The sequence below is a fragment of the Zootoca vivipara genome, chromosome 1, assembly GCF_965207765.1.
Source record: "Zootoca vivipara chromosome 1, rZooViv2.hap1.1, whole genome shotgun sequence".
NCBI classification, from domain to species: domain Eukaryota; kingdom Metazoa; phylum Chordata; class Lepidosauria; order Squamata; family Lacertidae; genus Zootoca; species Zootoca vivipara.
This window is the reverse complement of record NC_142582.1, coordinates 113,160,951-113,173,183: the sequence shown is the minus strand read 5'-3', so window position 1 is coordinate 113,173,183 and position 12,233 is coordinate 113,160,951. Positions and strand designations below refer to the sequence as shown.

General features: G+C 37.5%; 1 protein-coding gene across 1 annotated transcript in view; it reads left to right on the top strand.

The window, feature by feature from the left end:
- Positions 1-12,233, top strand: part of LOC118078636 (cation channel sperm-associated auxiliary subunit beta-like) — a 59,195-nt gene that overhangs the window by 40,504 nt on the left and 6,458 nt on the right. Inside the window, exon 15 of the mRNA XM_088672748.1 lies at positions 5,460-5,570. Coding sequence (XP_088528874.1) covers positions 5,460-5,570 — 111 coding nt within the window. The remainder of the gene's footprint in view (positions 1-5,459; positions 5,571-12,233) is intronic.

The following is a 12,233-nucleotide window of genomic DNA, read 5'->3' as shown; positions in this document are numbered from 1 at the left end:
TAGGGAGAGTAAAGACCCCAGATCTGCATTTCTAAAGCTGTAAATCCCCCTCTTCAGCCTCTTGATGGCTCAATCCAAGATCGGCCCCCCCTTCAGAGGTCAAAGTTAGTGTGGAAATACTCTACTCGTAATTGTTTTAAAAGTCAGCCTTCTCCTCCCCCTTCTTCAGTGCTGCAGCGATGTTAAAACAGCTTTCAGGCAACTCAAAGCCGATCGTATTTTCTGGGCTAGAGCGCAGATAATACAAAGTATCTAGATCACTTGCAGATCCACCACCAAGATAGAGACAAAGTATCAATATAGAGTCTTTAGGTAATTCTTTTCACCCCTCAAAACTTGCCTTGTTACAAAATAAACAAGGGCTTCTGCAAAACTCACTCCGCAGGCAGTCAGTTTCACTTTCCATAGCTCAGCTCCTCCGATTTTCTTACTGCGCCATTTTCTCCCGCTGCTGGGACGGACCCCGTTTTTGCGCCCCACAGCTTCACAAATCCGATTTCTAATCAATAGCCAATTATCTCCTCCGTCTTATAATTATTTATAATTTAAGAGAACTTGCTGCTTACCATCGGAAGCCAGAGACTGCGCTTAACGGAGCCAGTGGTCTCTCCCCTTTCGCGCCCGCAGCTCAATCCCACGCCCGGTTCCCAGGCTATAAAAACCTAGAAAAACCAGGCGTAAGAGAGCACGCTGGGCACTGCTGGGTGCCACAACCCTCAGGGTAACCCCCCCTGAGGTTTTAGAAGTCCGCAGAGCCTTTGCGTGACTTCAAAGCGCTCCGTTAAGCTCGAGATTCCCCGAGGGGCTATCTCGCACTTCCTTTGATGTCCGCAGCTCGCCGGGAAGTCCCCCATGTTCTGGCTATCAGGAGCTGATGTTATTCCTTGATCCTGCGCCAATTCTCTTAATTAGTCCAAGTTCCGCAATTCCGATCTAAATCCTTTGTTCTAGCAGCCACTGATGTGATGACTTTAGATAGTGTTTAATAAATCCAAATCCATTAACTTGTAGAGGGAATTTATATTCTGTAGCTGTGTGAAATATTTGTTTACCTTCTTCTTTTCCTTCATGTTGTAATCTGTCAATTTTCTTCAACATTGCCCCTCCGTCAAAAACTCATGTGTAGGTATGCCACAGCTCCATTTTGCCTCTCTGAAACCGAGAACAATCCAGCGTCCAGCCACGAGTTCTGATTAACTTCCAGTGTTTATCTCCTTGTTTCTTCTAACAAGCTGGTGTCTCATCAAAACTGTAATAAATCAGAACTTGAGCTCTCTTTAGTTGGCAATGTTACCAATCACCACAGTATTTCACACAGTCTATTTTTTCAAGCACTCCGTAAAGAAAATTATAAGTTCTTGTTTAATCCCTCTTGCTTCTCTATATAGTTGTAATCCATTAGTAATTTCATTCCATTAATAATTGATTCTTTTTCAGTGAAGGCTTGCCGATCACAGCAAAAATAATGTAAAAAAAGAACAAAGGCTCCCCTTCAATTACGTAGCATTCCAATTATGATAACGAGAGTCCTCTCCGGTGGCAAAGCTGCCAGTCTGGCACTGGGGGTGGATAGCAGGCGGGGGTGCGGCTGGGGCGTGTGCCAGGGGGCATAGCACGCTGCCCCACAGAGGCTGGCGTGTGTGCCGGGGGCATGGCGCAGTGCCTCCGTGGTGATGATCGCCTCCTGCTCCTCCTAGCTGGAGGTTTGACTGCTCTCCCGGCTGGATGAGGTGCTACTTGAAAGCAGGGGCCGGGGATCCCTGTAACCCGATCTCCTGCCTCCCTCCTCCCTTGGACCCAGAGGATCTCCCCTGACACTGGCCTTTGGACTTTGTCCAAACTTTTCACAGGAAAAACTTTCCACTGCTTTGAACACAGCAGCGCCACCATCTGGTTGCAGTGATGATTGGGGTGACGTGGCAGTCAACTCCCCTTGCTCCTCCTGCTTTGGAGATTTCTCCCCCTTAACAGGAACAGGAAACACCCCCCTCGTGCATTCTTCCTTCAAAAGCCTCTCTTCTGTGGAGCTTTCAGTTTCAGGAACACAACTCTGCACAGTCATCTGGGATACTGTATCACATTTCCACAGGGTGTGACTTTTGGCAGTCTGCTCAGCAATTGCCTCCCACTGTTCATGGTCATCGGAGACAGCAAATCTAGCCCTCCAAACCTCTCTGGCATACCGTTTAGCAGCCCCCACCATCTTGAAGTTTCCATCATGTGACGCAGCATTAATTCCTGCTGAACACTGTCTGGCATCAGACACGGACTGTGTCTCAAACTGCTGTTTCAGCTTTGGGAACAAAACAACTTCCCCCTCCTTGTCAGGTTTTTTGCCTTATCTACTGCTACGCAGCTCTGGGGGGGACGTACCCTCTTCCCCCATAGCTGATATTTCACATACAGCTATTGTCCTGGCAAAGCCTTGCTGCAGCACAAATCCAACTTTCACTTTCTGCCGCTCCCCATCTCCTGTCAGGGAATGCATCAGAAGCATTGGGAAATGTCCTCCCTTTGTAGCAAATAAATCAGGGCTACATTATTGGCAAAGTCTTGTCGCATCAGGCAGCTTTTCTCTCTTTTGATAAGCAGCTTTTCTCATTCCCTCTACGTAACTCAGGGATTGGGATATTTACCCCTTCCAGAAGGTCCGTTCCGCAGCTTAGTTCAAGCTGGAACTACCTTTTTGCAGTCCTTATCAGACAGCTACTATAAATCAAGCCTTCTTCTGCTTCTGCTGGCTGATTAGTGCCTGGCAAGTACTTTAAAGGTCTCTAGCCATCTTCTGGCTTCGGCACAAAAACAGTCCAGCCTGCCTTTACTTTCGCTTTCAGGCATTCACTGTACTCACACAGTCTCCACGCAGTTGCTTTTTCTTCCGTCTCTGAAGAGGCTTGTTTCACTCTGCTGGTTCCAGCAGACTCCAACCAGGACAAAAACAGCCCCCGGTCTTTCCTCTCCTTGCACTGAGTCTGCACTCAGATCCCTGGGCCAATAACTATGTTCAGATCATCCTACTCTCATGTAGGACCCTGGTAGACACACATGCCCGACTGGCATGTTCTCTCCCTCCTGGTCGGTCATTCAGGAGCTTCAAAAGCTTTCTTCAGCCCGAACATCACAGCGACTGATACCAAGAGGCATCAGCACACTTAGGGATCCACAGAGTAGCCACAGTTTGCGTAAAAGAACTCAGTAGCACAGCATTTTGGCTAATCTATGTTTATTTACATATAATACATTCGGAGCATTCTCCTTTAGCTCCTTCCTCTTTCTCATCAGACAGCAAAGAGAAAAAGAACAAAGGACAATAGTCCCACTTCACGGAACACAGTAGCATCAAAACATCCTGTCTCTGTCACTTCCCACACTGTGGAATTAAAACATACACCATCATCTGATAGACAACAATCTCAAGACTGCCAACACAGAGCAGGAATCCTAACAGGGATCGGCAGTTCGCCATGGCGGCTGTGCCAGAAGTCCAACATTTCCAACTGGCTAGGCAACTGGAAGAGGACTGCCTTCTACAGAAGAGCTTAATTACATCTGGGCTCCAGAGGTGGTCTTAGGATATTTGAATTAGAAGCCCTTTTATTTCCTTTCCCCCCTTTCTTTTCTTTCCCCACTCTTTTCTTATTTTCATCTTCATGTTTCTTTTTCCTGCCTTCATTTGGTCTTACTTCTGGTGTTGTTGTTTTTATGTCCTCCGCTCTGGGTCAATGAGGGGGGTTGTATGCACATGAAGGTGATGGCTGGCTGGTGAAGGACCCTGTGTGAGAAGCAGGGAAGGGAAAGTCTCCCAAGGTGGGAGGCTGGAAGAAGAGAAGCTCCCAGGTGAGAACTGGGAAGAACCACCCCCTTATGTGTGAGACACGCATTGAGATCTACCTTTGAGAGAGGATTGCATTTCTCTCACTTTCTCTTTCTGTTTTCAATACATTACAAATAAGAACACTTGGATTTGATAATGTTTGTTTACAACAGTGAGCTTTAGATGCTTGGGTAGTTATAGAAGCTGAATCCCATTTATCTTACTTACATGCTTCATGTTTTGTTGATCTTTCTAAAAACCATTGCATAAGTATGGATAATGGGATTTGGCCCTGAGGGTAAGCATTGCTTTTAAGAATGCAGGTAGCTTTACCATTTCCATAAACTTAGGGCAACACTGTTTTGCGCTACACAATTTACTTGATTTATTAACAGGAGGAAATTAGCTTGCCAAACTTAGTGCACAGTCATTGTTTTTAAAAGCTGTCTGTGTTGATTTTTTGTTTTTGCTTTTAAGGTATTACTTGAAAACAAATATGTGAATGGATTCATATAAAACATGAAATCATATCAGTCTGTAAAAATGATATTTTTTTTCCTTTGTACTTTTCCAATAAATCGTGTTCTTTTGAACAAGTTGAATCTGGTGAAATTTAGGGCCACTTTTTACAATATACTTGAGTGCATACTGTATATCCCAAGAACAAAATATACATGGACCACATCAATTATGAAAGGTGTGCAGAGGTTTCTAAATCTACCTTTCATTTAGAATACATCAGAGATGGAGGTCTGTTGTTGCATAATTTATACTGTGGTTTAAACTTGCACACCTTACAAAATGGATGCCATACAAGTATTTGTGTAGGTTTTAGTTATTTTGAAACACAAGTCTTCTTTATATGGAAACAAGACTTGCAAAAACTAGCTTTAAAATGCTGTTGAAATGCATGGTAGCAGCCCCTGACCTTGATATGCTGCTCCTTCATCACAGACCTCTAGTCATCAAAATAAGGGTTATGTTAACGGAAAGCCTTGAGCCTTTGAAAATCTTACATGAACTCTCTCCATTAGTTTGGACTGCAGTTTATGAACTAAACCTGTTGTCCAGTAATGTCAGCATCAAAATTACCTGAAGCATTGGAAGCATTGAATGTTTAATCGATTATTTTATTCTATTTTTCTGTTGGAAGCCAACCAGATGGACGGGGTATAAATAATAAATTATTATTATTAATTATTATTATTATTATTATTTATTTAGATTAGTTTGATTTTTAAATTTGTTTTTATTTGTATTAATAAAGCCTTAATAAAAATTTATTTATTTTTAAACAAGAAAGAAATCTATGCTGCTGGTAATAAGTGTATGAATACAGGGTTGGGGAGATGACACAAAGGGGAAACCGGTCATATTTTTCACCATATAATTTTCCCATTTTATTCATTTGCAAAGATTATCACACGAATAAATTTATACAACCAATTAGAAAACATCAAATCATTGACCCCCCCTTTCTGTGCTTACTTATGTTTTATCTATTTACTATTTATCCTTTGTATTTTATTTAAATTATTTTCACTACATGTTTTAAGTCAGTATCACTAATGATTTAAGTTGTTTGCAAAAATTCTTCAAATAATCAATACATTTTCCCCATTAAAATGTGCTCTTTTTCGTACAGCCGAACTACAGGCCACCATCTGTTTTGGGAGTTGCTGTTCCACTCACAGAAAACTTTTATAATGCTGACCCCAGCAAGCCTAAACTGAGGGATTATTTTACAAATTCAAAAGTAAGTCTTCATAGCTACTCCTGTAAGAGCTTTGAGAATGTGCATTTTTAAAAATTGCTATCCGTTTTGCACTCCGAGCTGTTGCATGTTCTTAACATACACATATACACATTTTTTAAAAAGAGTTCTCATAAAGAGGAGAATATTGAAATTCAACTTCCAGATGAGCATTTCTATAGAATTTGCCCCAGAACTCAGGCATCCTGCTTGCACATACTATAGACGCAACAACTGTCCGCCTCCCTCTATAAATAGCTGGTTTTTGCATATTATTCTAAGAAAAATAACATGACTTCCGTTTTTAACCGCGGATCGTGCGCGGGTGGAAAAGGGGAGCTCCGCTCTCCTGTACCTTTAGCTGGATTAAAGGGTGGTTCGCAGGGCTAGGCGACCCCTCAAAAAAAGGACAGAAAGGCGATTTCTGTCTGAGGCGTCGGTGGTTCCCCAAAGGGTCTCCCAGAAACCTTCGCAAAAAGCAAAAAAAGCAGAAGGAGGGGGAGACACTGGGCGCTGCGACGGAGAAAGATCTACCTCGACCAGCAAAGAGCCGAAACCCGACGCGATCACGATCGGTAAAACTCCTTTAATTAAACCCCTTTAACAATCCCCGGGCGTGAAAGCAATTCAGAGTAAAGAAAGGAAAGATAAAGAGATATTCCCCCCCCCACAAAAATTGGACTTTTTAAGATCAGAAAATATAAGAGTAAACGGTGGGGAAGAGTAAACGGTGGGGAAAGGGAAGGATTGGAAAAGGCGCACCGTATACAGCAAGAGACGCTGCCAGGGGAAAAGCAAGGAGAGATTAAGCTGGGGAGAAAAGCAAAACAAGTTACAAAAAGGAACTGTCTGAGCTTTGAAACAAAGTAACATACAATAATCATAGAACTGGGACGTAGGCTTGTAAAGAGAACTGTGTATCTGAATGAGAGTGACTGACGGACTGAATATATTTGTGAGTGCTTTTGGGAAACAATTGATACATGCAATTTTATTTTAAAGAATCAATGAAATAGGAGATTTGAAAATAAGCAGAAATAAAAGGAAAATAAAAGAACTATGACTAAGCAGACAAGGAATCAGAGAAGCCAGAAGTGACGTAGCAGTGAATGGGATATTTAAGGAGGACTGTTGAACTGTGAAAAGGCTATTATACAGCATAATACAGTGACACCAAGTGGTTGCAGAAACCTCAACGACAAACTTGCAACATTAGACCAAAAGGTGACAAAGGGCGACACTGTGTGGTAAAAAAATAATACTGCAAGACAACCCAGTAAAATGGAAAAATCAAAGAAGTTAAACACAGGCTCTGCAACACAAACAAGAACATCAATGGCAGAACATGAAATGGACCTCAAAGACTTAATTTTGAGTCTCAAGAGCGATATTGGAGAGGTCAAATTGGACCTTACAGAAATAAAGAAAGAAATGAATGAAATAAAGAAGGAAATGAATAAAAGAGTGAAAAGCTTGGAAGAGAAAGTAGAGAAAGTGGAAGAAAAAAATAGAATCCAATGAAAAAGACAAGCAAGAAATAAAAGACCAGATAAATAAAGTAGAGGAAAATTCCAGTAAGGCAATGGAGATGATCCAGGAAATACAAGACAAAAACCAGTCACTGGAAAATTCAATGAAAAATCTTGCAAAGGAAAAAAGAGAAGGAAAAAAGGAGATGGAAAAGATGAAGAAAGATATAGAAGAACAAAAGGCAGCCCTGGAAGCATCACAAGACACTCTCGCGATGCTACAAATGAAATTGAGGGAGAAGATTTTGCGATTTAGAAATATCCCGGAAGTAGCAAATGAAGATATAGAGAAAAGATTAATAACTGCCCTGGCAAAGTGGTTGGATTTGGAAGAATTGGACATTGAGACACGGATAGAGGAGGCTTTCAGAATCAATTCTAAAAAAGCTAAAGCAAATAATTGGCCAGGTGATTGTTTAGTGATTTTTACAACCATGTGGTTGAGAAACAAAATCTTAAAAACCAAAGGGAAAAAGAAATTACTTATGGAAGGAACTGAAATAATCATCCTAAAAGAAATTCCACCATGGTTGATACACAAAAGGAAGAAATATCAATTCCTCGCCAAAGCACTGAAGGCAAAAAAAGTTTTCTTCAAATAGGAATATCCTGAAGGTATGGCGTTTTCATTTAAAGGAAAATGGAGGAGATTTGACACACCAGAGGCAGCAGATAGATTTTATAGAACTTACGCGCAAGAACTGGGAGGAGATAAAGCGAAAGCAATAAAAGACCAATCTTCTAGGACTGAGGAGGAGGAAGAAGACACCAGTGGAGAGGAACAAGAAGGAGAAGAGAGAGAAGAAGGAGAAGAAGGAGAAGGAGAAACGAAAGAATGAGAGACTGACAAGTTAATTAACAAAGGTTGCTAATTTTGTAAGTTTGTAAATTTGTAATTTTGTAAATTTGAAATTTGAAAGCAAGGAAAATGTAATTCACTGCATAACAGAAAGCCAAATATTCTATGATTTCCTTGATTCTGTTTAGTGTAGGTAGTTAGTTTTAAGTGCATTTAATACTATTTTTTCTTTGTACCGAAAAATTAATTACATCTATTTCTTAAAAAATTATAGATAATATATAATAAATATGAATTTCAGAATAACTTCATGGAACGTGAATGGATTGAATAAAAAAAATGAAATAGAGTGGGACACACATTAAAAAAACAAAATTGGGATGTGATTTGTCTCCAAGAGACACACATAAACAAAAAACATGTGAGGGTATTAAAAAATGACAAATTGGGAAAGGAATTTATTGCGGCTGATGTTAAAAAAGAGAGAGGAGTTGTAATTTATATTAAACAAAAATGGAATCCAGAATTAATATGGACTGACAGGGAAGGTAGAATTGTAATGGTTAGAACAACACTTGAAGGACAACAATGGATCTGGGTGGGTATATAAGCTCCTAATGGAAATAAGACGGTTTTTTAAAAAAACTTGGAGAACCAATTAATGAATTATATTGGGGAAAATATAATAATAATGGGAGGGAAAGGGGGGAAAGGGCGATATTACCTAAGAAATTTGTGGAAATAATGGAAAATTTAAATTTATTAGATGCATGGAGACATAAAAATCCCATAACAAAAGAATATACACACACATCAGCACGCCATAAAACGGCGAGTAGAATAGATGCTATATGGGTTCCAAAGGAACTATCAATAATAATTCATAAGGCGGAAATAGGACCTCAGACCCTGTCAGACCACAACAATAATTCTAACATTAAAAGAACAAAAAGAAAAAAGGTGGAGACTAAATGTCTTCATGTTAAATAATACCAAAATAATCCAGGAAAAAAAAGATTTATTAAAGGAATATTTTGTATTAAACAACAATGGGGAGGTCGACCCCCTTACAGTCTGGGATGCGGGTAAAGCTGTTATGCACGGGTATTTCATACAACAAAATGCAAAATTGAGGAAAGCTACAAATTTAAAGAAAGAAATGTTGCTACAGGAAATAAGGACAAAAGAACAAATATTATACAAAAATCATACGAAAAAGGTAGAACAAGAACTTAAGATATTAAGATTGGAATTTGAAAAAATAATTGATCAAGAAATAGAACAACAAATACAATTCTGGAAATATAAACATTTTGAATGGGCAAATAAACCGAATAAATTATTGATTTGGCAAATAAAAAAGAAACGAAATGAAAAAATAATAGAATTAAGTCGGAAAGGAAATTTTTTAGTAAAACAGAAGAAATTATGAAAGTTTTTCAAAAGAATTATGAAATATTATATCAAAAAGAAGAAATTTCCAATCAGGAAATTGATGATTTTTTAAATCAATATCGATTACCACAAATTCCAATTGAAAAATTGTCCCATTTAAATAAAGAAATAACAACTTTAAAAATAATGGAAGCAATCAAAGCCATGAAAAAAGGGAAAGCACCAGGCCTGGATGGGCTACCAATAGATTACTATAAAGAATTACAAGAAATTATATTAGAGCCCCTCAAAGAATTAATGAATTTAATATTAAAGAAAGGAATCACACACACCCCAATCTTGGACAGAAGCCCAAATTATATTGATACCCAAATTGCAAATAGATATAGAAGCCCTGGGTAATTATAGACTGATTTCGCTACTAAATAGCGATTATAAAATTTTTACAAAAATTCTGGCTAATAGATTGAGTATAATATTGGAAGATAACATCCATAAAGATCAAGCGGGGTTTATTAAAGGGAGATACGCCAAAGATAACATAAGAAATGTAAATATCCTGGAGTGTCTAGAAAATCGAAGGGATAAGCATGCAGCTTTATTATCCATAGACACAGAAAAAGCGTTTGGCAGGGTCTTGTGGCCCTTCATGTTGAAAACACTAGAAAATTTAAAATTAGGGGAAAAGATGGAAAATGCAATTAGAGCAATTTATAAAGTCCAAAAGGCCAATATATTAATAAATGGAAGATTGACAAATAAAATAAAGATCATGAGAGGCACCAGGCAAGGTTGCCCTTTATCTCCAATTCTCTTCATAATTACTTTAGAAATATTATTAAAAAATATAAGAGAAGATGAAAAGATTAAAGGTATTATAATTGGCAAGAAAAAATTTAAAATCAAAGCCTTTGCGGATGATATAATTATAACAACGGAAGATCCTATTCATTGCATTCCTAGAGCTATTGAAAAAATAAAAGAGTATGGAAAATTAGCGGGCCTAAAAGTAAATTATGAAAAAGCCAAAATGCTAGTGAAAAATTTGGAAACAAAAGAAAAAATAGAACTCCAGGAAAAAACAGGATTAAAGATAGCTAAAAAATAAAATATCTAGGCGTTCAAACAACGGTAAAGGGGATTGATTTGATACAAGATAATTATATGGAAATATGGAAGAAAATTAAGAAAAATTTGGAAACATGGGACAAATTGAAATTATCAATTCTAGGCAGAATATCATTAGTAAAAATGTGTGTTGTCTCTAAGATGATCTATTTGTTTCAAAATTTACCGATATTGGGAAGAGAAAAAATATTTAAGGATTGGAAAAAATATATTACCAAATTCATATGGAACGGCAAGAGGCCAAGGATAAAATACAAAATCATGATAGACGACAAATAAGAGGGGGATATGGGGTGCCTGATCTTGAATTCTATCATGACGCTGCTGCAATAATGTGGATCAAAGAATGGATGGAACTAAGACACTGACTTATTAGATTTGGAAGGACAAGGATTGTCTTTCGGGTGGCATTATTATTTAATGAAAGAAAGGATTGAAAAAAAGAATGTATTTATGTTTAATATTGTTAGAAGATCTTTATATTCTATATGGCAAAAATATCAAAGGTTTTTTGAGTTTGGTGGGTTTCACCACTTGAAATAGTAGCAGTGAGAAGAATTAATATGGAAAATAATTGGCCAACATATAAAGTATTATTAGAAGAAAAAGAGGGAATTTTAAAATTAAAAGAATATTCGGAAATAAAAAATTATCTAAATACCTGGTTACAATATTTTCAAATTAATCAAAGATTACAAATAGATAAAAAAATTGGATTCGAAAAAGAAATGTCTAAATTAGATGAAATATTATTGGTAAATAAAGATAAATATATAAAAAATCTTTATCAAATAATATTAAAATGGAATACAGAAGAAGAAATGACAAAAAGCTCCATGATTAAGTGGAGTCAAGACCTAGGGAAATTAATTTCAATGCAAAAATGGGAAGATTTATGGAAAAGGGACTCGAATTTCACACCAAATTACGATTTAAAGGAAAACTATTGAAAATGCAAAATAGATTGCATTTAACACCTGCCAAATTGGCCAAAATATATCCAGGTACTAATAATTTATGTTGGAAATGCAATACAGAAGTTGGTTCATATATACATATGTGGTGGAACTGTAACAAAATCAGGGTGTTTGGGGAAATGATTTATAAAGAGTTAAAGAAAATTTTGAAATATTCATTCAAGAAATCCCCCGAGCTATTTTTGTTAGGAATGATACCAGTGGATATTAAACCACAGGACAGATGTTGTATAAGTTATGCTGTTGCAATGGCGAGAGTATTGATTGCAAAAAATTGGAAGGCCACTAATGTTCCAGACAAAGAAGAATGGCAACAAAAATTATATATTTATTATAATTTGGCGATAAAATATGAACAAATTAAAGGAATAAAATTCGAAGATTCAAAAAATAATTGGAAACCATTTATAGATTATATTAAGGCTAAATTGGAGAAACAAATCTCATATTAGATATATAAAGGTTCTATGAATAAATAATGAAATTGATAGTATATAACAAAATGATAAAATAAGAAAAAAACTACTAGAATTTAGAAGGTTTAAGAAAAGAAAAGTAAAATAAGAGTGAAGTATGTAGAGAATGTATAAAGGAAAAATTAGGGAGAAGCTCAGATCTGGTTGAGAAGTCGACGGGGGGGGGGGAGGGGAGGGATGACAGGGGGAAAGGAGGGAGGAGGGAAGGGTGGGAAGGGAAAATAAGACAACTGTAACAACAATGTTATGCCTGTATTTTTTATTATTCGATTGTAATTAATGTGCAGTGATATCAATAAAGTTTTTTTAAAAAAAATTTTTTTAAAAAGCCCTGAAAACCTGGGCTTGAATCCTTATGTTGT